Genomic DNA, 25,847 nt, shown 5'->3' with positions numbered 1-25,847 from the left:
TTTACAGTTTAGAATAATACACAAAAAATCTAAATGTACAAATAACTTTACAGTATACACAGTACACACAATATCAATACACACAATAAGTTACGCTATAGACATATAGACTTCAGTGCTACATTTTACAATAAAATGTACACTTGCTTAAGTGCTTAAGTACAAAAGATGTTAAATACTTTAATAATTATATTTAAGAGTAAGGCTTAAAGAACATTTCGATTTTTACAAAAGTATTTTTTCTAATATAATTAACTACTTTATACATCTCTAAATACGCCTATACGAATACCTGGTGCTCTGACCGCAGTTCTTCACCTCGCCTCTAGAGGTCGCGACGGTCAGAGGTGAGGTGATGGGCGGGGCCTCTGCCACTCAGCAGCTTTGATTGGACGAGCCGCGTTCAGCGCCATGGGCGTGGCTACGGTGGCAGTTGGCTACACGCGCCGCCTGAAATCACGGCGAAGGCGGCGGGTGAGCGGTGAACGGTGCGAGGCCGTCCAGCGCAGTGTTTTACCGCCGCTTCAGCTCCGTTAATTCACTGTTTGGATAGTTCCTCTCACTCCATGGATGCCGCCGTGTTGAAGCCCCGGATAGCGGCGGACAGAGGCTGCGGCGCCGCCGTGAACGCGGAGATAGAGGTGAAGAAGCTGCAGGAGCTCGTGAGGAAGCTCGAGCGGCAGAACGAGCAGCTGAGGACGCGCGCGCTCGCCAGCCCGCGGTCCCTGCCCCAGCCGCTGTCCCTGTTCTCGCCCTGCCCGGTTCCCGCGCTGTCCGTGCACACCGCCCTGTCCCCGTGCTGCGGGCCCGAGGAGCCCTTCCCGTATTTCCAGCCGCACTCAGTCGCTGACACTGCGGAGGAGGCGGGGACCGAGGCGCCCGTGCCGCCGGAGCCCACGGTGCTGGATGAGGTGGAGATACTGGACCTGGAGTCCATGTTTCAGTGTCACCAGCCTGAGTCTGATGAGACCTGGTAGGTTAAATTACACCCATGCATTTGTCATGTATTTTGTATATATTTATTTATATACGTATATGTGTGTGTGTCCCAAAACATTGGTGTTCCAAAGCCACAATAAAGAGGACTGGCAACAGTTGCTGTTTGCACTAGCTGGGTGTTAAAGCCCTTTGTGCATAAATTATATTTTTTAGGGAGGAAAATATAAATTTTTAAAGCATTGGAGTTCTTGTAGATAAAGCAAACATAAATTTAGATTTTCACTTTTGTTAACAAGCTTATAATCACCAAAAATCACCAAAAAGGTAGGGGAAAGTCTACAGAAACTCTGCTTCATCATGATTAATATAACAAAAGTGGTCTAAATGCACGAGGCAACACATATAAACACACTGCTTTTGTAAGTTTACAACAAGAAAAATATAGTAAGAAAATATAGTAAGCATAATTTGTTTTTACATATTATTGCACATATAGCCTACATAGTTTAATTTATGACCCACCTCATTATATTGGACGTAGATATGCCTTGTAGCATTATATTTAAGGATAAATAGATAAGACATATAAGGTATTGGATTGTACTTGTTTTTTTGCCTAAAAGCAACACTTTGCCATAAAGGATTAATCTAGCTAGCTCCACTGCATTCATGTCCCTCCAGTACTGTTACCACTATTCCCACTATTCCCTATACACTATATCATCATTAGTGCATTCAGTTTAGCAGTCATAATAATTATAAAACAAGACCAGATCTCTGTGGACTGACTGTCAGCTCTGACAGTCTGATATTTTGAGACTTCTTCTCTTTGGCTTCCACTTTTATCAGCCATTTTACAGACTGAATTCTGCCAAAGAGCCTGTTCTTTGTTTGGTTCGTACTGTATTGAATGAGCATAAATATCCTGTTACTTACTACTCCCCCATCATACATTGTACATCTCTTCCATTCCCATTCCACCCCCCTGTTTTAATTCATTTTCTACTTTAATTAAAGAAGAGTAGACTGTTTGCTTAGCTTGACTTAACTAGGCCGAGTCCAAGAGCTGCACTCTGTGAGAAGAACCAATTCTTATACAGTGGCTTATCCCTTTAATCAGTCATTTTACTGATTAAATTAGCAGGAGCACACAGAGCCCCTTCTTTGTCTAATCGTTGTCTGCTAAATCTTTGTCTAAGTGGTCGTTATGATACCATACCTAGAATGCCCACGTTTACCAGCCGCCCTACTTGTCAGATGAATGAGAATGGGCAGCAAAGAAGATGATAATCGAGTCACTTTTCAAACCCCAATCACTCATGCAGAAAATTTGACATGCATCCACCCCCAGCACCCCACTCTGCCTCCCGGCTATTATCTGTTTTCGTTTCAGGTCATGGAACATGTCTTCATATAGAGAGGCACAGTATTTCCATTCTCTCTTAGTCTTTTGACAGTCAAGCACATAAGCTTAAACCAGATCCTATGAGTTTGTGACAATAAGTAAACTGTGGTGGCAGCATCAAGTCACTCCATTAGGTGCAGTCTCTGCTGAGGAGGAAACCCACCTTGATTTTAGACATTGATATTAATGTTGTATGACTGATATGGCTGAGTGAGGTTTGTTTTGTCTTGCTAATGTATGTTCAAAACTGATGTCTGATTTAGGACACCTCATAGTATCTCACTCACAGTATCGTCAGATTTGGTGGATGTTACTTTGTTAATAAGAAAACAAAACAAAAATTTAACTTAATAAACCTGTACATGTTTGATTTTATTAAATCATTTTTTTAAATGTAATATTTAAAAAAAGAATATTTTGTTGTATGCTATATATGTACCTTTTTGACCTTTTCACCATGACAACTTCTTCCAATTGAAAGTAAATGAGATTCGTTGCAGTGCTTTACACACCAGAGCAGTGAAAATGCAGCTTGAAATAAAACCTATTGTACAGCAATGGCAAAGAGATGCATTAAGTATGGAATCTAACCAATAGAAATCTTCACTGGTAGTTCCACTTTCATTGTGATTGGTCCGGTTACTCTCTTAAAATAAAGCAACCACAAATTTAGCGCCTCTGCTTGCTTGTTGGTTGCAGTATGATGTGTAGCCCCGCCCATTCCTATTGGTCTGATACTATAATTTGGTGTAAATGCAAATAATCTCATAATTAGATACATAAACTGCAGTTTTACTTTTTGGAAAACTTACTGGACATACTGGGCATCCAGGACAAATATCCACTGTAAAAACTGTAAAGCACTGTAAACTCAGGCAGTGATTAGTCTGAAAAACTGCTATTTGAAATGCTGTTCGATGCTGTCTAAGGGTAGCTTTTAGCCTAGCATCGAAACTTTTTTCCCATTTCCAATGCTTTCTCTTACTCACTTATTACTTTTAATGTCCCCTTCCTAAAGCCACTGTCACAAGGTACTGGGATGTGCCGCTCTCTGTTGTTACTGATACACATATAATGAAAGATTGAGGACAAAATTAACACAAGCTCCTTCTTCTAAGAAGGCAGCAGCTGCCTTTTGCACACTGGACTCGCACAAGAATGCTGGTGAATGTGAATTGTGGGGAATAAACAGGAAACTGCTTAGTGTTTCTTAGTTGGACCTAATTTACACCCTTCTTTTACTTAAGCAGAATTTGCATTTGAATGAGAAGACTAACATAGTGTTTCTCAGTAGGGGTTACAGATTTATATGTTTTGGTACCGCAGGAAGAAAAACACAAGACTGATCTTCGTTTCTTTTTGATTATTTTAAACAGACACTTTATCCCATGTAGTAAAAATTATGTAAAAAATAAGGCTGTAGTAAATACAGCCTGTAGTGTGTTTCCTTTGCTGACAACTTTTAAGGAGAGGCGGATTTCATTTTCCAGCAGTATTTGGCACACTGCCCACACTGCCAAAAGTGCCAATTGGTCTTATATAATATATAATATAATATTACAATTTTCTAAAATACTGACTTGGGTAAAATAGATCACTCTGTGTGTAATACATCTATATAATACATGAGTTTCACATTTTGAACTGAATTACTGCAATAAAGTATCTTTTTAATGATATAATTTTTTTTTAGATGCACTAATATAACTATATTGTGTAAAATGTGTCTGTAATGTAGGTCTTTAAAGGCTAAGAGCCAGTCACCACCACTGAGTCAGCTAAATGACTTTGTTTATCACTTAAGGATTTAATTATATAGAATTTAAGGATGAATCTTAACCTTTTACAATATTCTCATCTCAGCTAAAGTAAAAAAAATGCCTCATTAAATGTATGACAAGTGGTGGCGTGTCATGTGGCATGTCATGAAAGGACAGACACACAGCCAGAGATTAGCCGACTTCTAAAAATGTGCCGGATCACGAAGCCGTCTGAAGATCTGGCACACTAATAATGGAGGAGCCTCTGAGCTGAGTCAAGCCTGTGTTCAGCACTGGCTTCACTTTCAAACGTGCTATTTCTTCTCTTAGTCTGCATTTGATTTCTGTGGAGCTGGGGAACGAGTGTTATTTAAAAAAACCTCCACAATAATGTGTGTTTGGTCGTTGCTTAGGACCATTTCTTATGTTCTCTCTCTAGGTTGTATACATCCTCAAAGCCATGCTTGTGGTCTAGTGGAGGTCAGTCCCCCCTGCAGTGGTGCAGGCATGCGCTGGACCATCTCCAGCCCGAATCGGAGACAGTCAGACGGTCACTGTGTCAGAGACTTGACTCAGGTAGGCTGTGAAAAACACAGGTTTGGATTAAAACATCTGGACAGAATTTATCTTTGTGCATTGTTTTTTGAGTCTGGAACAAGACTCTTTTTGTTTGCCTCAAAAATCATGATATGAACAGGGGAAGAGAGATGTTCTACAAGAGTATAAATAACTTAACATCTAAACAACATCAAGGCAACATCCTGAAATACCATAGCAGCCACCTTGCCACACTGTGGACCGGTTTCCCAGACAGGGATTAAGTCTAGACTTGGACCAGGCCCAATCCCTGTCGTCTGAGGAAAAACAAAACTGTAGCACCCGTCTAGTATCTATTTAGCAACACCATAGCAACCACCTGGGATACCACACAAACCACTTAGCAACACAGTAGTACCCACATACCCACACATTAACCACTTAGCAAAACCTCAGCAAAAATCTGGGCACCTCTAAGCTTGTCACAATAATTACATTTATATCAGTTGAATTTATCATATGTGTCAATATATGGACATGAATCTTTTTTTTATTTTAGCTTCAATATTGCCAGTTAAGATTTTCTTACTGAAAAAAACCCTTAAAATAAATAATATTGCATCAGTTTTGTTTATAACAGCATTTTTATTTTATTTATGTTTTACTTATATTATGGGATTTTATGTTTTTATATTCCAAACCCAGATATGAATTTTATAAAATAAAAGGGTATACCTGCATTATAATATTATCATGTGATAATGAAATTGCCATAATATGGTCTTAAAATATTTTCTTTGACAATATATCGTCCAAATAAAAGCAGGTATCATGACCACCTTATCCACCACCTAACAACACCATAGCAACCACCTCTAATACCATAGCAAGTGCTTACTCTACTACTCTGCTAGTTTTAGGTGTGAAGCAAGGTTTCATTTATATTTGAACAGAAGAAGTCATAAGTTCTACCGGAGCTCCAGGAAAATAAAATCTTGTAGAAAGTCTTCCTGGAAATTAGAGTACAAAAAAAATGTATAAACAGTTTAATGGGTAATGTTACACACTATAGCTGAAGATGCTTGAATAATGCCATTGGTGATGTGCTGTAAAAACATTTTTTTTATTCAAATATATTTATAGCCTATTTTACATGTCTTAGGAGTCAGGGTTTGCTTTAAATTTGCTAATTAAATTTTCACTTTTTTACCCTTGTTAGGATTTTATACACACAGGTCTGATAGTGACAGTAGGTTAATGAGGATGCTGGTGATACTGTGCACTTCCTGACCTCAAGACACGAGGAGAGCTCACAGCTTGAGGTGTCTCCACATTTCACTGGATTAGCGGGAAAAGTCTGCCAGTTCTTTTCTTCAACTAAAAGAGGAAACGTAGCCTAGATTTAAACTACACTGGCGTGCCATATGTCCTGGGACAGGCAGGAACTTTTAATGTGTCCCATCACTTTTGCTCTTTTGTCCTATGAAGCTTAAGAATGCTGCATTGACCTGAGTACCACCCACAAAATCATGGAATAGCAGCGTGTAAACTGATCATGAAATGTTACCTAAGGGGATGGCTTGGGAAGACCTAAACCTGTAGTTGTGAGGTGTTATCTTGTGAGTGAGGTCAAACTCTGGAGCTCTAGCATGCTCATAGCAAGCCAACATGAATGATCAAAGCATGGCCTGTTAGGAGGTGACGGATAGGTGGGAATGTTTGAGGAAATCCAGCGTACCTGAATTTTCAGGTAATTTATTCACACAAAAAAATAGAGTATGATTAAATCAATACATTTTAACACAATACAAATATTTCTGCAATGACCAGCAGGCTCAAGCCTACACATGCTCTGTGTTCGGTCTTACATACACCTGTTCATCTTTTACCTCGTATTGCATCATATATAGAGCATGTGCTGGAAACAAGGTGCCGTTTTTAAAGCTCAAAGCTAGGATTTTATGACAGGTTTTTTGTTAGCCTGAGGCATCTTTTTTTAATTTTGTAATATTCTGAAGTGTAGTATGGTTATTATTCAAAGTATTGTGACACTAGAATACTGCAATATGCGCAGTATGTTATGTAATGTATGCTGTGAACATTTACATTAAAAAATATCTTTGGTCGTTTTTTGATCAGTCATTAGGGTATAATCTTAAAATTAATTTTAAAAAATCATTTTGGATTAGTAATGATGGGTCAGAAGATAGCACTGCTACATTTACCATGAGCTGCAAAGCATATGATCTAAAAATTGCTAGATAATGCAGCGTTGCATAAGATTACAAGATGCCACAGCCCATTAAAGCCAGTGTGGAAATCTTCTCTGTTTGCTAAATGTTTTATCGCCCCTTACTTAAACTCTCATGTTCTTTTATAGATTCTGTTAAACTGAGGAAGTTAAACTGAGGAAGAATTATAAAGACTTTTAACACCAGTAACCAGATATCCCTTTTGAGAGTACATCCTTCAGCGCAGTACAATGAACATTGGAGGACAGTCTGAGCTCTATAATGCATAATACTGTGCTGAAACTGCCACAGTGTTTTAACTGTGGTTTATTCTGAAAAGCAAAGTACATTTCATCAATGCAGAACATAGCACAGACACTGCATGATGATATATTACCAATTTTGCCTTGGAATGCTTAATGCAGCATCCAGTCTAGTCTTCTTTCAGAATGTGCCTCATCGTTGTGCTGTATTTAGGTCTGTTTTGGCTGTTATACTTTATTTTTTAGCAATTTGACATCAAACGTGTAAGCACTGGAGTCACAAGACTGCACACGTAGTAGTGTGTTTTCAAACGGACAGTACTTGAACACACACTTAATAAATAATAAGCAGGATTACACCAGTTAGAGCTTGTAAATGTCTGTTTCAATAATTGTCTTGATGAATTGTCCGGTCCTTTGTCTGGCCCGTGCCCTCGTAAAGAGTGAATGAGTGTGGCGGGGTGCGCTGACTCTGGGGGAAGGTTGTAATGCATTAATAGGGATTAAGGCTCTAATCAGGTATCAGGAGGCTGACTCTGTCTGCTGAACATGCTGAAGTTTTCAGGATGGCGATTGTGTCGGCCACGTGTTTCTGTGATCATGACAGTTTCAGCTTCAGCTTCGTGTGGCCGTGGTTTACTGTAGTTACCATAGCGAAGAGACCCCCTGTTGTCTGGCCCACTCTTTAGCGTGATGCTATATTCAGGACTGAGAGGCTGGAAACGGTAACCATGGAAACTGTTTACATCAAAGGAATTGACTCTTGAGGCCAAGTGGCTGATACTGTTCTCTATCCATTGACAGGTTCCTACATATTATAATGAAACAACATGAATCAGATACAGCTCTTTTTACTCTCTTTACTGCAGGAATGCTGGATGTTGCCTTGTTTAGTTTGTTAGTGAATAAATTACATAAAGCACAGAAATTAATCTAAAGGTATTCTCAGCATACAATAAAAATGAGTGTGATGTCTTTAAAAGGCTTCACAATGTCAGTATTTCCCTTTCTACTGGTTTAAATCTTTTTTGAAAATGCTTTTTTATTAAAGATGTGTCACAGAAAAAGCATTTGCCAGTGATTAATTCAGTTTTGACAGTTCACCATATGTATCTTATCTACCAGACAAGTATTAAGGAGCAGTAAAGACACTCAACTAAAGTACAGCGTTATAAGGGTGAGTTTCAAGTAAAGTTTCTCCAGCACTAAGGCAGGGTGCAGCAGCATTAGCATTAGCCGCTATCCGCAGTGCTGTAGTTTGTGTGATTGTCATGTTAAAATAAGCTACTTGGCAAGAACTGCTACCTAATAGCACCCTGGGTTTACCAGAAAACTCAGGGTTCCTCAGTGTAGTACAATCGGACGGCATTTATGTCCCGCTAGCGGCCAATGCTAATGCTGCTGCACCCAGCCTTAGTGCTAGAGAAATTTCACTGAAAACTCACCCTCTAAGTTTACTGTAAATAAACAAAAGGACTTTACTCACCCAAATAAACAGTTTTCAGGAGAGAAATCTGTGTAGATTAATATCCAGCGCTCATTTTACTTTGAAAGAAAATATATTTTTAGGAATTACAGTTTTATTTACTTAGACGCTTCCTCATTAGAAGGGAAACATGGAGACATCCTTACTAGTGTCGCTTAATGTGACACATTTTCATTCCATGAAAGTGATGTAAGTGTATAATTTAATTAGACGTTATATGACATATAAGAGCGTGTTTATGAAGGTGTTATGCTCCTGGTCAGTGGCCCTTATATAAATGACTTGTTTGAGACGCACATGCTTCCTGGTTTTAGAGCCTGAATGCTGCTTTGTTTTCAGCGCCTGAGGGAACAGATGTGTACTCTGGCTCCTTATCAATGCCTGTTCTGAGGCCTTCAGATGGCACTAGATGGGATGTTGTGAGGTGGTTCTTCACAAAGATGGTCTTTTCTCTGGTCTTACATAACCCACAGAATGCTCCTGTTTGTTCTGATGCCCCCTTTGGTCAAACCCCCTCTTTTAGATGCACAAACTCCTTGCAGTAATGCTGGTTTAAAAAACACACTAATGATTTATAAAGGTGCAAAGATATAAACCATGTTTACACATTAAGCTAATTTAAGCATGACTTGTCCAAATATGCTTCCCGTCCTCTTAGTCTTTTTTAAACTGGGAAAAATGACTGAGTGCATTATAGAGGCATTTCTAATTGTTAACAAACTCTTACCAAGGTAAACTTTCCAAAAGTATCCTCTACATCATTTTTATACACCTTATTCTTCAATTGTGTTAGAATTTCTGCACCAGCAGTTTTGGAATGCTGGGTTAGCACTACTTTATGAATAGTGTCCAGAGCAGTGGCTACTTCAGACTGCTTTTATGTTAAATATGTTACCAATGTAATCAAGAGCAAGATGGATGATCACAAGCCATCAAACAAAGTTGAACTGCATGAAGTAGTGGCATAAGGTCACACAAAAGCAGTGTGTAAGACTGGTGGAGGAGAACATGCCAAGACGCATGAAAGCTGTGACAAAATCAGGGTTATTCCACCAAACTCTTCTTGAGTATTAAACACATTAGTATTTTTGTTGAATATGAATATAAAATTATTGCTTTGTGTTATTTGAGGTCTAAAAGCACTGCATCTTTATTGTTGTTTTGACAAATGTTTTACTTTCAGCAAATAAATTCTCTAAGTGAGTATATTTGGAATTTGTGAATTGGTAGTAGTTTTTTTTTTTTTCAAATAATTCTTGCTGTTTTATTGAAGGTACCTTTTTAATCTATTTTTAAATAGATTACAATCTAATTAATTGTAATAACCCTCTTTCTGCTTTGTTCTGCCTGTTTTTGTCTTCTTTAGCGAGTAGATGGAGGGGTGTATTCTCCTCCTCCTCCTCCCCGTCCTCTCCTGCTTTCCCTCACAGCCGTGTAGTTGGAGTCTCCCCGATCTGCACCTCCTCCACCGCCTCTAAATCCTGCTGCACTCCAGCTCCTAGCTCCTATGAGAGAACAGGTACTCCTCAGCACACAGACCGTGCGTTACTTACAGTAATATGCTGTGATGTCACGTGACCTAGAGTAACCTGAAGTGGAGAATATTGATTGAGTTAGAGTGTGTCTTCTTCAGTGTAAACTCTTCCTGTTTGCATCTCTCTGTCTCTCTCTCTCTCCTCCTCTGTCCAGCCTCATCTGTTCCCTCATCCCTCCATCCCTCTCTCCTTTCGACCCTGACCCCATTCGGAAAGGACCGCTCTCCTCTAGCAGAGAGAACTCCCACTTTCCTCTATCACCCAACCAGCCGCAGTAAGCAGCGCTGCCATCCCATAATCCATCACCACCTCTCCATGGTGACCCTCTCCATAGTGACGCTCACTATGGTGACACTCATGCCGGTCATTTGCCATGTGTCGTAGCAAGTAAGGCCGTCTGCCGTTGGCTTTTGCTGTTCTCTCGTGTTCAGTGTGTTTTGCTGTTTGAGAGGTGGATGTGAGGGTGGATGTGAGGCTGTTTAATCTTCTGCAGTGGCAGCGGCTTTTTTCTCATCCAGTGCCTGTAAACAGTTCTGCTTTGTCATGAAATGCGCTTCAGAACATTTGGCTTTTAACATAGCTAACATGCTAACATGAACACAGCACAAAAAGTACGGAAATGTGTGTTTGGTAGATTATTTCTTTGGTGTAACAATGCTTTGTGCCAATAAATATTTTAAATTACATTATATTACATTACACTGTATTTAGCAGACATAGGGGCCTCTGAGTGGTCCCGAGTGCTAAGCCCTGCCATTAATTTGAAACCCGTTCATGCAGCTTGCCATCAGCTGCCGGAGTCCTGAGAGAGCACAATTGGTTGGCCTTGCTCTCTCTGGGTGGGTAGGCGCTTTTTCCCCTCATCACTCCTAGGGTGATGTCGATCAGCACAAGGCTGCGTCTGTGAGCTTATGTATCAGAACTGAATCGCTACGCTTTCCTCCGAGTGTTAGCTCTGTGATGCTACTCGGCAATGCTGCATAAGCAGCAGTTCAAATAGAGGCGTTGGCTGACGTCACATGTAACGGAGGAAAATGGGATATAAATTTAATAAAAATTAGAAATGAATAATAATAAAAAAAGCAATAGAGGACAGAAGTCCAGGGCAAAAACATTTTAGAAGGCTGAAAGAGAATAGTTGGATAGAGGAGGAAAGGAGCAGGAAGAAGGAAATGAGGTTAGAAGTAGGTAGTTTGTTAGAGGTGTTAGGAGAGTAGGTGTTCTCTACAGTAAAGAGCTCGGTCTAAAGACAGCGAGGGAGGCTCCTGCTCGGGATGTTAGTAGTCAGTTTGTTCCACCATTGGGGAGCTAGGTATGATGAGAACAGTCTGGATTGCTTTGTTGCATGTGTGGGATGAGTAGCAGAGCTAAGTATGTGCTGAAATTTTGGCAATGAAAAACATTCTGTATAAGAATTATTGGCAAGAAGCATTGTTTCAGCAAAGAAATAATCTACCAAACACAAATGTCCTTACTTCTTGTGCTGTGTTTAGATTTAGTTATTCAGTGGGAGTTCAGCCTAGCTGTTGTTTTGCAGGTCGTAGTCTGCGGCGCACTCCTTTCAGCCCCCAGTCGTCTCTGGACAGTGAGTTGAGTGCGTCAGAACTGGAGGATGACTCCATTGCTCTGGGATACAAACTGGAGGACCTCACTGACGTGCAAGTGATGGCTCGCCTTCAGGAGGAGAGTAAGTTTTATGTCCATTCTATAGCAGGCAAATCATGCTGTATAGGAATACAGTCCAATACACTTTTTTGTAAAATTCAACAAATATTTAGGCACAGTTTGCTAGCTCTCCGTCCTCTTTGCAGTCTGGAAAAAAGCTTGTGTTTGTACTCAGTCTTTAGCTAACCCACAATGTACATGAATTTGGGAGGATAAAGGTTAGAGCCATTCTCCAAAATCCTATATAGTGCCATTAATTGTCATCAAATAAAATGATAGCAATTTTGAAATCAACACAACATAAAAAAATGGAAAAAATAGAGACACCCTGAACTACACGCTACTCCCTATGTATAAGTACAGATTCTAAATTTAAATAGAAAATTATACACTTGTAATAAAACAGATTTTACATGTATTAAATTTGTCTGAATATCTGAAATATCCTCACAAAAAAAATCTCCAACTTTTTGGAAAATCTCAGATTTCAGGTGAACAAAATCTGCATTTTCATGTGAATTGGAGGCAAAACATTTATACAAAAATCTAAGTTATATAAATAATAAAAAAAATGTCTAGATACATATGGTTGCATATTGGCAGTTTGGAAGACATGTAGTAGGGCTGTGATAGCAAATCTCCACAGGCAGATGTTAAAAATGCATTAAAAACCAAAATTGAAGATTTCACTGCTTAGAATTTTTTTATGGATATTAATATAGCTATATATTGACAACAACTTGGAAATGCGATACATGATCATGATACAGGGGTTAAGATTTAATATGTTAAATCTTAATTACAATATATTGTGATACTGTAAACAAGGCAATATATTGTTCCCTTCCAGGGCAAGAAAAATAGTTTGAATACTGTTACTAGATTATGTGTGAATATTGTGAATTCTTTGATATTTGAAATGTTCAAATGCTAAAAATGAACTAATTAATTAGAAATTGTGCTCATGCTCTACTCTGCACTTTAATATTTATCTTAAGGTCTGCGTCAGGATTATGCCACAACTTCAGCTTCCTCTGCGAAAACAAGGCGCAGTTCCAGCTTCTCCTTTCAGTTCGGGCAGCGGGGCGAGTCCCATTTAGAGAAGGACGATGATGATGATGATGAAGATGATGATGAAGATTATGGTCAGCTGCCTCCTCCACAGCCCCGTTTGACCCGGGCTGGACCCTTACAGCGTGGTCTTCCTCATTCACACACCTTCACCAGCATCAGGGACTGGCGACGGAGCACCCCCTCCACTCCCACAACCCCCCCAACCCTCCCCTACCAAACCCCAGCCAGCCTGAGCACCCTCACCTCCACACCCGAGCAGCCCAGCCTCCGGACCTGCCCAGGTGAGACAAAACTCTCTGAACTTAAATCAATATAAATTTTTTTTTTTTTTTTAATTTAGGGTGACTTATCACCAATAGATTGAGCCATAATTCATAATCCAAAAGATTAAGCCATTTATTTTGACTTTCAATATTACCTTACCGAAGGGGCTGGGTGTTAGTGGGTTAGCTGCGATGCTAACAGACTTCCAGCTAGCTGTTAAACAGTTTCTCTGAGCTTGATTACTCACTAATAGTTTATGACGGTCGAATTCCCTGTGTGTATCCTCTAACAGCTCAGAGGTTAAAGGGAGCACTTCTGTCTGTTCATTGCTTTAAACAAACTCATACACCTTCCTATGCTCTCCCTGTTGCTTTAGGCAAGTTATGTGGGTAATTCAGTTTAATTTGAGTTATTCATGGGGCTATTGCAGCTTTTTCAATGTGTTTATCTTGATAATAAACAAAATATGATTATTGTACAGCATAAAAATTAATGTATTTAAATAGTTTAAAATAATTAAGCAAAACAATCACTGATTTGTGTTTTAAAATAATAAAAAAGCATGTTATATGACCTCTTTTAATGTTTTAAACATCTAAACATGTTCAAAACACATCTAACAAGGATTAGGTTTGATTGTAGGTTAACTTGCGTTTTAACTGTCTCTCTTTTTAACTACATTTCAGTATGTGAAACGTACAGGACGGAAGTACCTTCTTTTTTTATAGCGTTTCCCTGCTTTATTGGAGCCCATGCTCTCTGTGTGTGTTGGCAATAAACATGACGAGGCCTAAAAGGCATAAAGGGGTTCTGAAACTTTACGACTGCAAGAGGGCAGTTTTATGGTGTTTCAGCTCTAATTTATTGGGCTATTTGTGGTCTTGTTGATCAGAGTTCAGCAGGGTTTACATCTCCCTGCTTATCAGATTTGCTAATTTCTGAGATGTTAGAGAAATGACATGCAGCTGAATGCTTAAGCTTAAAAGCTTAATGTTTTTTTTTTTTTTTTTTTTTTAAGAGTTCTTTGAAAAGTGTGGCCTAATTGGAGACATACTGTGTGGTGGGGGGAGAGGAAAGATTCACTGAAGTTATTTTTTAATTTGGTTGTTTTTGTTTTTTATCTCTGTGTATTGTGCGTATTTCCCCTTCTCTGTATGTATTATGTATTTGGTGTGTAATCTTGTGCAATCTTTGGGGATCCTGTTTGGAATCCAGTGGATCATGAGAGTAAGTGGTCAAATTTTTGGCAAATATTTATGGAATAATTGCTATAAACCAAGTAAAACCCTCAAAATATTTTAATCGCTGCCTCCCAGCTGAGCTAGCTTTAACTGCTCATGCTTAACATACGAGTCTAATGTAAATAAATATACAGAATTATATGTACTGACTGGACAGTAGCTTATACAGTACTTACCCTGTAATTTATGGCTGTGGCTATGCTTGCCAGACATCTGCTTACCAGCCTCTAAGCCTCTTGCAGCACTATAAGCTTTTATTGGCTTGTCCTGTTCCTTGTGGAGTGTGTAGGCTGGTGATGACTGAGTCAGAGTGAGTGGAGTTAATCTGCTGGGACCTTGTGTTTTTTGTAAGGGTATTGGGAGCCTTTTTCCATGTTAGAAATTTAAAATTGTCATTCTTCTTAAAGACAAACATACTACCTAACCTATTTTTGGTATTTTTGCTGATAAATATGATCAAATTGTCATATTTTAATATTTAAATAAATTTAATTCATTATTTTGGGTTTGATATTAGTAAATGATCTGAGTATGAGTACAGACTCATGGTGAATGTGCACGGTTTTGTGAATGAATGTGGCTTTTTGAACGTTGGGTTTTCAATGCCTACATATAATCCCTAAGTGCTAAGCTAACAGACTGTGATGTCATGCTCTAGATAAATTGCGGAGGAGCATGCCCAACCTGGTGAGGGCTCCCAGCATGCCGAGTGTACCAACTCCTGCCAATCACACAGGTTCTCCAACATCCATCCGGAACAGCCAAAGCTTTGACTCATCTAGTGGTCTTGCGAGACTACAGTCCTCCAGTAAGTCTTTATTATAATTTGTTTAACCCTCTATAGCATGATATACTAGTGCATCTCAAAAAGTTAGAATATCATTAAAATTTATTTTAGTTAGTTTAGTTAGTCAGTAATTATAGTTGATGATTTTGCCTTACAGCCATTAAAACCCCAACTGGTTTTGGCCACTTTTGGCAGTGTGGGCAGTGTGCCAAGTCCTGCTGGAAAATGAAATCCACATCTTCATAAAAGTTGTTATCAGCAGAGGGAAGCTGTAAGATATGAAGTGCTGTAAGATTTTGTGGGAAAACAAAACTGCACTGACTTTAGACTTGATAATAAAACACAGTGGATCAACACCAGCAGATGACAGACATGTCTCTCCAAACCATCACTGATCATCAGTAAATTTTGAGGTTTCATTGGCTGTAACCCTTATCATTAACAATGAAAGAAATAAACGCATCAAATAGATGTGTAATAGTGTAATACATATATATATTATATGAGTTTCACATTTTGAACTGAATTACTGAAATAAAGTAACTTTTCGATTATATTCTATTTTTTGAATTTGTTGGGGAGCTTTCACATTTTCATTTTTTTTATAAGAATATGTAAAAATAAGTCTAAAAGAAAAGAATAAAATGAAATACATAAATAATACTTTACATTTGTTACTTTAGTAAAATGTCCTATTGTCTCACTTTTAAATATATATTTTTTTATTGTATTTGTTATTTTAAAAGTTTAATTTGGAGAGCAGTTTATATTGAAAAACTAAGCCCTGTTTCATCTTTGGTAAAGTGCTATGAGGGTTTAATAATGTAATATTTGAACTTTTGGATCTACTAAATGATTGAGATGCAGAATTTTTAATACCCGTGTTCTCTGTTCAGTTCCTTCTCCAGGGCAGCTCCAGAACCGGGTCCAGAGTGTCGGAAACTTCCCATTGTCTACACGCCAACCGCTCAAGGCCACTGCGTATGTGAGCCCCACAATTAAAGGGCCCTCCACCATGACTACATCCGCCAGTTTACAGTCCCTGCCAAGCAGCGGCATTCCCCTGCCCAGCAAAGGAGGCGGCACTCAGACGCCCGGCCGCAGTGGCCTGCCACGCCCTGCTTCATTTATAGGGACCAGCTCCACTCCTCGGAGCAAGCTCACTCAACCTGTGAGAAGGTATGGAGGACTTTAGTCAAACTTTTGAAACTAACATTCTTATTCAATGTTTTTTTTCTGTATTCTCTTTTTCTTCTGTGACAGGAAAAGGTTTTCTGCATAAATTTGTATAAAATGTGATCTGATCTTCATGCAAGTCAAGGTTATTGACAAATATAATGTCTCTAAACTAATAACACAAAAGAATATATAATCTTGCAGGTTTTTATTAAGAACAAATAAAAATGTTTAATATGAAAACCATGAAATTCAAAAAGGTTCACATACTTATCATACTTTTTCAAGACACTGTCTATTATTAATATGGAAGGCAGTATAGGCAGTAAACCCCAGTCAAACAATCTAATCAACCAACCAAGAATTTCCCCCCGGGGATCAATAAAGTATCTATCTATCTATCTATCTATCTATCTATCTATCTATCTATCTATCTAACCATACTTTTAAGTGATACATGAAAAGTGCACACTGCCTCATTTAGTATTCTCTCGCTCTCTCTTGCCCTCCCTTCCTCTCCTCTCTTTATTTAGTATGCTGATGCCACCAAAGAGCCTGGCAACCCTCAGTGCCCTACGGGACGCAAACTGGCGCGATGGCTGTTACTGAAGGGTGGAAGGTGTTGCGCAGGACAACGGAACAGACAGGGGAGACGAAGACGTGCCCTGCTGGATGGGGCTGCACTGCATCACTAAGTGTTCTTGGAGGGAAAGAAAATAATAATGAACGTATGAGATATTTATAGGTGTGAATGCATAACAGGTTTAATCCTGAAGATTGACAGATTCCCTCTGTTCCGCTTGTTTCTCAAGATCTGTATGCAAAAAAACTAAATCCTGTTTTATTTCTTTTTTTACTTTCTGACCTGCGGACGATTGACCGTTCTAGAACTGAGACTTTTATATGAGTGTTTAACATGACAGAATACAGAGCTAACCACTGACAATGTATTTAAAAAAATAAAACACGAGAGGTAGCGCACTGCCAATAAATAGACATCAGTTCATTTCTTTCGCCTTTTAAAATAATAACTTCTCTGTTGGTGTTTTTTTTTTCCAAAAGGAGAAACGCCAAACATGCTGCTAAACAAATCTGGCAAAAAAAAACTACTGCAATATAACTCCTCATTTTTTGTAATTGATTTTAACCAATGATTTCATTGTATGCAGGAATTAAAAAAGAATAATGATGTTAGCTAGTTAGAGTACTGATCTTTTTTAAATTCACTTTAGAAAACAGGTCTACAGCATATTCAGACTGGAAGACAACATTTTGATTCTATATAATAACTCGTTATTGAAAAGACTGTAAAGGTGTTTTAATTTAACTCATGTTTTGTTATAATAATAATAATTATTATTGTTTTCATTGTTTGGTATTGCACTGTTATTGTGTTTTTTGTTTTTTGTTTTGTTTTTTAATCACTGAATATGAGTCACTGGATTAAGGGTTAACTTGGACAGCCACAGATGTAGCACTGTACAAATCTTCCTTCCTGTGTTCTTAATGTATAAAACACATTTGAAAGTATTCATGTTTGCACATTGCACTGGGTAATGTATCACAATACTTTTTTGTTTATTTCACTTTATAATGCTTTTAAAAAGTATGTGTGTAAGACGAAAATAAAGTTTTTTATATTAACTGTTTACTGGAGTCATTCACTAATATACAGTGTGCTCAAGAACGTTGCACTGACCTCACCTGTGAGGCCTTCAGTGAGTGTAGATGTGTTTGAGAGTAGTTTTTCTGTTTACATGGACAGATCTTGCCAGGTATCGCCATTCACTGCCACCCACTACTTAAACAAAATAAATGGTAATGTTTTATATATTATAACGGTTTCAAATATCCAGTAGAAACAAAAATTGAAAACCTATGTAGATTTGTAAATAACATTCACTTACCAATATTCTGACTTTTATACACAGATTGTATATAAAACCATCATTAAAAATAATGTAATAATACGAAAGGTCTACCACAAACTGCATACAAACAATTATACAAAGAAAAAAAAACATTTAAATGGCTGTTATCACAATATGGATTTTAGTGGTTCAAAAATAAACTACTTTGATGAATATCCTATCATTGTAATTTGCTAAGTAACAGTAAATTTAGCTACAGAAACAGAATGTCAACAGCTAGCCAATAATTCAGTGGTAATCAAAAACAAGATATTTAATGATACTTGAATATCATCTACATATGAATCTTTGTAGCCACAAAAATTCAGAATATATAGAGCTTTAAGAAATGTATAATTATTTGTTTTTTTTATGACTTGTTATACGAGGCATGTTTCTTGAGCAGGACAAAAACAAGATATTTAATATATATTTGGAATATTTAATTCATGAAATAATATAGGAAATGAAGGCAAGTAATTTTTGACTCACCTTGTTAGAGGGTTAGAGGGTTAGTTAAAAGGTTTACAACTGGAGTTTAAAAGCTTGGAAAACTATATTGTATGATAACTATATTTAATTATATTCCGTGTTGAGAAGAATTAGACAAATTTTCCAGTATAAAAAATAACAAACATTGATAAACTATAATTTAATTTATAAAGTGTGTTTTCTGCTTTTTACGTTTTTCCCAAATAAAAAAATAAAGGCTGATTGATTGATATAGATTCTCTCTTTAGACGTAATACTGCAGGCAGCCGCCAGGGGCGCTAGATCTGAAGTGGGTTTGTTTTTGAGAGGCGTTGCGCTGTATAATATTAATATAATATATTTCACTCCTAAAGCTCTTTAAACCCTTAAATTGTGAGTAAATCATATGTATTGCACAGTGTTGATGAGAAGTATTTGAAGTTGAAGAAGGAAAAGTAAAAATGACAAAAGGAAAAAAATTACTTCCCATACCGGGAGTCGAACCCGGGCCGCCTGGGTGAAAACCAGGAATCCTAACCGCTAGACCATATGGGAGGTCTTGTGAATATACTGGCTGTCTTAGGTTATATACTGTATTACACGAGGCTAAAAACAACTCACTTTTTTCACTATATACACATTTAACTACATAAATTATATGTTACCGATTAACAGTTTGCTAGAAATAACCCCCTCTTTATAAAACAATGTATGATTTATTACTTTATTACTTAACTATATGGATATCGCTCTCTTGACTTCATAATAGCAAGTGTAGGTCGCTTAGTCATGACGTCACAGCCCTGCGCCAAATGTGTACATTACAGCTATGTAGTTAGCTTAGCTAGTTAGCTAACTAGCAGCAGCCAAGTTAACTGAAGTGTGTAGCTGATTTATTCCCTCTAAAAGCTGAATAATTCATAATGTAAGTACTGAATCTGCTCTACCGTTAACTGACTGTTTTCTGATATTATTAAAAAGTCATATTTGAACCATTTGAGCCTCATGCTTATATTATACTAACCGATTTAGCTAAAGCTAACAGGCTTATCTGTATTAAAGTCAGGTCTGTTAATTTAACGTCTTACACCTGAGTTATCAACTGATATTTTAGCTAACTTTTATTTGGTTAACCTAGATAAACAAAAATAAATAATTTACCCTGATTAACTACAGTTCATTCAATTATTTTTTTTACCCAAAGGAGCCCATGGTGAAGCTGTGTTCCAATCATTTTATAAATTCAAATGCTTTAATTAAGTTTTTTTAAATTCCATATCTTTCTGACCTGATTTACCTACAACAAAATACTAAAATATCAGTTTTAAAATTTTTACATCTGGATTTAACCTTAAAATATTAACAGTCATGTGCTCTTTATCACAATAAAATAACAAAAATATTGTCATTGTGCTGTTGTTTGTGATTAAGGGCTGACTACTGGAAATCCCAACCCAGAAAATTCTGTCAGTACTGCAAGTGCTGGATTGCAGATAACAAGCCTGTAAGTAAAAAGATGCAACTGTTCTCTATATTTACTCTACTTTTTTCACCATGTTTTATTATTGTGCTCATTTTTTCTCTAATCATTACAGAGTATTGAATTTCACGAGAGGGGGAAGAATCACAAGCAAAATGTTACAGCTAAAATTGATGAGGTAAGTTTAAATTTGATGTTTCTCAAATTTTAAAATGAAATACATCCCATTATCAAATTAAAACCTCCAAATTCCACCTATACACAAAAGCGTCTCAAGTATTCATCTACTAGATTTTGGGACTGAGAAGCATTGAAACATTTAAATAAAAGAGCAGGATGTGTATTGATCTGATAATGGAAAAGGTAATGTTCTGATGTTAGAATCATCCACAGTAAATATGTAAATCTGGCAATTTGCTTATTCGTAAAACATTTATAGGCACAATGAAGATAATCTATACTAAATATGGTAGTGAAACTGACCTCAAGAGCCGTCACATATACTGCATAGTACTTATTACTTTTGGATACAGTCAGGTTTCCAATATTTTGGCAATGTGTTCCTCAGAAAATAAAATAGTTTACCATCCAGTAAAAAAAACCTTTTTGACAACCATCTTGCTACAAACACAAAATAAACTGATAAAAGTAACTGGTAAAAATCTGATGTTGTACACTTTAAAACCAGCAGGCTGTGCTGTAATGAAGGTTAAAAACATTTGAGGAGCTGCCAAAATATGTAAACTAACTCTGCCATGTGTTTTTTGCTGCATCTGTGCAGAGATAAGAGGGTCACTATGTGATGAAGCCTCTGCTGTTTGATGATGGTGCCAATGACTAAACTCTAACACCCCTCCCTCCCATGTTTCATTACAGATTAAAAAGAAAAGCATTGACAAAGCCAAGAAAGAAGAGAAAATGTCGAAAGAGTTTGCAGCAATGGAGGAGGCTGCACTGAAAGCGTATGAAGAAGACATGAAAAGACTACAAGGAGAATCAGGTAACAGTTTTAGCCAGTGACAGAAAAATTACTCAGCAACCGATTTAGGCGATGCCACATTTATTTTCCCTTTGTTTATTTATTTTAGATATTTTAACTTTAAATATGCGTATACTATAAAATTATCTGGTTTCAACTAGATCTAGATAGATAAAAGAGATGGACAAAATGAGAGTATTTATTGGTATTGTGATCAATTACAAAATAATATTTAAAAGGTTATGTAAAACTTGTGCGTACTTGTAGTTAGCAATACAATTTTGTTTAAGTTTTTTGTTTAATATGCAGCCTCAGAATTTATAGTGAAACAATATTAATCTCATATTCAGACCATTTGTGGTGACTGATATAATACAATGATAATACAACATTATATTAATGCAATTATATTATATTTTAAAAGAGCGCTGACCTTTTCATTTTTATGAATATTTAGTTTTTGAAATTGGGAAAACAAAGTTTCACAAACAAATAAAATAAAACTGTTGTTTTGAGTTGTTTTTTTTATTTTTTTTATTATAAACAAAGTTGACATACTGGCTCAGCTAGGTGTGTGGGCCCTCCTCACTAAGTAAACACTTATTGAGGTTTTAACCATATGTTATTGGTTACATTAACCAATGATGTAATTATCAGAACTGTTTCTGTTTTGTTTATTTTACTGATCAGATCTTAGATAAATAAATGTAGTAACATCAAGATAAATATTATTAAATGTATTAAAACAAGTTTCTTACAGGATAACACAACCATAATTCAATTATTCTAATAAAACCACTTTGCTGCTTTGCTTTGCTAACATTCTAATAGATTGATCATTTTTGTGCAGTATTTTTCCCTAGAAATATTAAATGTTAAAAACATCACCCAGTGATTAAATAAATAATGCCTGCTGGATTTGTTTAGGTCCCTCGGAAGCTCCTGTTCAGACTCAAAGAAAACCTCAAAAGCGAAAGATTTTTGAGGCTAAGAAAGAGGTTGAGGTCACTACAGAAACCAGCAGCAGCAGTGAATCAGACGCCTGGCTCCAGGGGACGACTGATGATGGACTGGAATACTTTTACAATACACAGACTGGAGGTCAGCTGCTTATGTCATTTGTTTTACTGCACATTAGCAACTAGCACTAAAAAACAAAGATAGCCAGCGAGCTCATTTGTTTCATGCTTGTCACGTTTGGTAAATGACTGCTAAATTCTATTTATACTTGGATATCAGATTTGCACATTTGTGTCTCATTACTAATAATGCTAATCCAGGATGGTGTTAACTATGATAACTAGGGGTGGGCGATATGGCCCTAAAATAAAATCACAATATTTCAGGGTACTTTTGCCGTCTTGGTTCCTTTATTATTAATGAATGAATAAATAAATTAATTATCTTCTATATGAAACACTATTTAAGGAAATTGTATCTATTTTAGAGTCTCAGTGGGAGAAACCAGAAGGATTTCAAGGCGAAAGTGTGTCATCAGACCCAATCTTGGTAAGTAAATTTGTGGTTTTGTCTCTTTATTTAACGTAATAGCATATATAGAGTATCAAAATATACAGTATGTACATTAAGTACATTGTGTGTTCTCATCTTTTTATCAGACCATCTCCAGCAGTGCGTGGATGGAAGCTGTGAGCCCAGATGGATATACTTACTATTACAACACAGAGACAGGAGGTGAAATCTAAATGTTCCCTAGTTCTATTTCATTTCAATATTCAATTCAATTCTTTATAATTACCTTTTAATTTCTTGACAATGAAACAGTGTACAGAGATGAATTGAAAATATAAACACACTTATTGGTTTCTTACAAAGCAACTGTATTACTAAACATTTCACAGACTTGATTTTTGAACCAGTAATATGTATATTTATACATATAATATGCTGTTTAATCCCGACAGAATCTAGCTGGGAAAAGCCAGCGGACTACTCTCCACCTCAGGAGGAAAGTCCTGCTGAAGAAAAGGACACACCGACCACACCTCAACCAGAACCGCTCACCACCTCAGAGGACAGTTCTGAGACTCCTAAAGAAGAGGCTTCAGAGCCGGTGGAGGGAAAACAGTCCCAAGCTCCCAAAATCAGCTTCAGAGTAAGAAATGTTTAAATATATATGAATCTTACTTGGTTGCATTAAGCCTTAAAGTGTTCAAGTGTTCAGCTTATCTAGAAATACATTAGAGGCCCTATTTTAGCAATCTATAAGTGAGCCTTCAACTGTGCACTGTGCAGCTTGATTTGGGCTGTCTCAGCGTGTCTTTGCTATCATAACGTCGTGAAAAGTATGCCTGGCAAAAGGCATGTACTAAATCTCTTAATTTGTTATGGATGTGGTTAGTTTTGGGCGTAAGGTGAAATAAACCATTCAGTGTGTCACTTGACATCCCCTTTAAGAGTCAGGTGCACTCTGACTTGTGGATTGCTATTTTAGTGATGCAGCGTTACAGTTTTGTGCCTCTTAACAGAGGAAACTGTTTGTTTTTCCAGAAAAGAAAAGAAGAGGCCACACCAGCAGCAGAAGAGACGACAGAGGAAAAGACAGAACCGGATGAAGCCGCTGAGACAGAGGAAAAGAAAGACGATGAAGGAGTTTTAGAACCAGCTGTACCTGCAGAAGAAACAGTAACACCTGCGAAGAAACCCAGGAAAGCAAACCCTTACGGAGCCTGGGAACAAATTCAGGAGGAGGAGGACCCCTAGTGAGTACAGCGCTCTTCTACAACTTTCACGCCTACCTTTACATTATTTAATTCTGATTCCTGCTCAGATCAGATGTAGCTGTTTTAATTGTTCACATTTGTAAATGTGCATGCGTGATTTTAGCTGACTCCACCCTCAGTTCAAATTTGAAAAAGGCTTTAAAAAAAAAAAAAAAATGGGAGGGGTTGTTTGGGAGGGGCTCTAGGTGATGTATGGGTTTAGGGGTGGGAGCAGGAGGGAGAACTGAATGGCTTGAGTTGCCATAGCAACTGGGGTGGGGTATTATTGATTGACTGATCTGCATATTTTAATGTGTCAATAGTAATTGATTATTCCTGCTGCTAAATTGCTGAATCTCTGTAAATGTTGTGTTTGTAGTGAGAATGTGGATTTGCAGCTGCCACAGATAGAAAGTGAGGAGGCTGCGCCCATCCCTGCAGATCTGCCCACAGAACCCAAGACCAAGTTCAAGGAACGAACCATCACATCTCTGGGGGACGAGAGCAGTGCAGGAACCACTTTCAAGAAGAGGAAGACGGAGAACGGGAAGTCGAGAAGTCTTCGGCAGAGAGGCAAAGACGACTGAAGAACTGAGGACGCAGATAAACTTTATAGGACAGACAGAGGATCAGGCAGAATGTAGATTCTTCAAAGTTTTTATCAAAACAGATGACATCAAGGTAACATCAAGGAAATTTCAGGTCAAATATCTGAACATTGCAGACTTTTGTGACTACTTTTTCTTGCAATGTTTGTCTGATAAAACTGAGCCCTTTGTTTTTATTCCTTCATGGATTCGTCTACTTTTAAAAGTGTGTAATTTTTGCCAGTTGTTGATGTGGATGAGAATATTTTTCTAAAAACTGAAAGGGGAATTAAAATATTGATGCTTTCTCTGGTATTAAACATTCCTCCATGACTTTACACTCTTCTTAGTGCTGGATCATCTCTATGATAAAAAAAATACAAAGATATAAAATACCTTTTAGAATGCCCATTTTTTTAGTAGTCCAGTAGCTGCAGTGCTGTATGATCGAAACAAGCTGTTTTTTTATTTTATCTTTATCTTATCAATGACTTTATTACTACCCCTTTTAATCCACTTCTAAACCTCTATTGCGGCTAAAATATATGCACTTCAGTTTTTAAATCATATTTTATAAGGGCAGTAGGGTTTTCTGTTTGAAAACTATAATATTGCACTTTTAGTTTTATAGTCCATTGTGTCAAAATCTAGTTTTAAAACTCCAAATTGCTTCAGTCATAAATAAATGGCCTGAAATGAGAAATATTAATAGTGACGTGCCTATCTGTTAAAAACTTCTTTCAGGGACCTAAGGTCATATGCAGGCCAGCAGGCATGCTGTTTGTGTCAGATAGGCTGGATGCCCGTGTGTGTGTGTGTGTGTGTGTGTGTGTGTGTGTGTGTGTGTGTGTGTGTGCGTGCACATGAGTGAGTGCATGTCACTGATAGCCTCTCCACACCCTCAATTAATAATCATATTAGCCTGTACTTAAATATGTAATTAAGTAACATAAATTATATTTTTATTTAGCTTCACACACATGCAGATATTCTGCTTTCCACACTTCAGAAACATCAAGTTATAAGGTTTAAGGTACTAAATTAAATATTTTTGGTGTGTTCTTCTATCCTGCGTTGCTCCTTTTACTTATTATAGCAGCCAGTAATTTATTCAGCACTGTTATGGTATTTTAAGTTATGATTGTATCTCTCATCTGTATAAGAGAATAGCAGGAGTAGAAAATTAGGTTAAGGTACAAATACTTTGTTACTCAGTTAAAATAGACAGTATGTGGAAAACGAGGAAATGTTAGTTTCTAATATTTAAAAATGTGACAGTTCAACCATTTTATTAATATTTAAAAAGTAAAGAGTTCAAACTTCCAGGAACAGAA

The 25,847-nt window shown here is 37.3% G+C and overlaps 2 protein-coding genes and 1 non-coding gene across 8 annotated transcripts; 2 read left to right on the top strand and 1 right to left on the bottom strand.

Annotated features, from left to right (window-relative positions):
* Positions 1–430: 430 nt before the first annotated feature.
* LOC103043193 (SLAIN motif-containing protein 1-like) lies at positions 431–18,012 on the top strand. Of its 6 annotated transcripts, XM_049479660.1 has the most exons (10): positions 431–973; positions 4,544–4,680; positions 9,988–10,140; positions 10,311–10,430; positions 11,694–11,843; positions 12,820–13,176; positions 14,375–14,386; positions 15,059–15,208; positions 16,084–16,366; positions 16,897–18,012. In XM_049479660.1, the coding sequence occupies exons 1-10, from the start codon at positions 567–569 to the stop codon at positions 16,970–16,972; spliced, it is 1,845 nt and encodes a 614-aa protein (XP_049335617.1). In that variant the 5' UTR covers positions 431–566; the 3' UTR covers positions 16,973–18,012. The 6 variants fall into 6 exon arrangements, with proteins under 6 accessions (XP_049335617.1, XP_049335620.1, XP_049335619.1 ...); XM_049479662.1 differs by lacking the exon at positions 10,311–10,430 and having other exon boundaries at positions 432–973; XM_049479661.1 differs by lacking the exon at positions 14,375–14,386 and having other exon boundaries at positions 432–973.
* A 1,215-nt stretch (positions 18,013–19,227) lies between these two features.
* trnae-uuc (transfer RNA glutamic acid (anticodon UUC)) lies at positions 19,228–19,299 on the bottom strand. Its single transcript has one exon. It is a non-coding gene; the product is annotated as a tRNA-Glu (tRNA).
* Positions 19,300–19,556: 257 nt separating this feature from the next.
* wbp4 (WW domain binding protein 4) lies at positions 19,557–24,851 on the top strand. The gene is made up of 10 exons (XM_007244210.4): positions 19,557–19,669; positions 20,176–20,248; positions 20,340–20,402; positions 21,101–21,224; positions 22,131–22,304; positions 22,651–22,712; positions 22,823–22,898; positions 23,129–23,319; positions 23,715–23,926; positions 24,306–24,851. Coding segments are annotated over exons 1-10 (1,185 nt in total). The 5' UTR covers positions 19,557–19,667; the 3' UTR covers positions 24,514–24,851.
* Positions 24,852–25,847: the final 996 nt, after the last annotated feature.

The sequence above is a fragment of the Astyanax mexicanus genome, chromosome 5 (genome assembly GCF_023375975.1).
Source record: "Astyanax mexicanus isolate ESR-SI-001 chromosome 5, AstMex3_surface, whole genome shotgun sequence".
In the NCBI taxonomy this organism is placed as follows: domain Eukaryota; kingdom Metazoa; phylum Chordata; class Actinopteri; order Characiformes; family Acestrorhamphidae; genus Astyanax; species Astyanax mexicanus.
Note: the sequence above shows the minus strand (reverse complement) of the source record. Positions and strands in the feature narration are given on the sequence as shown.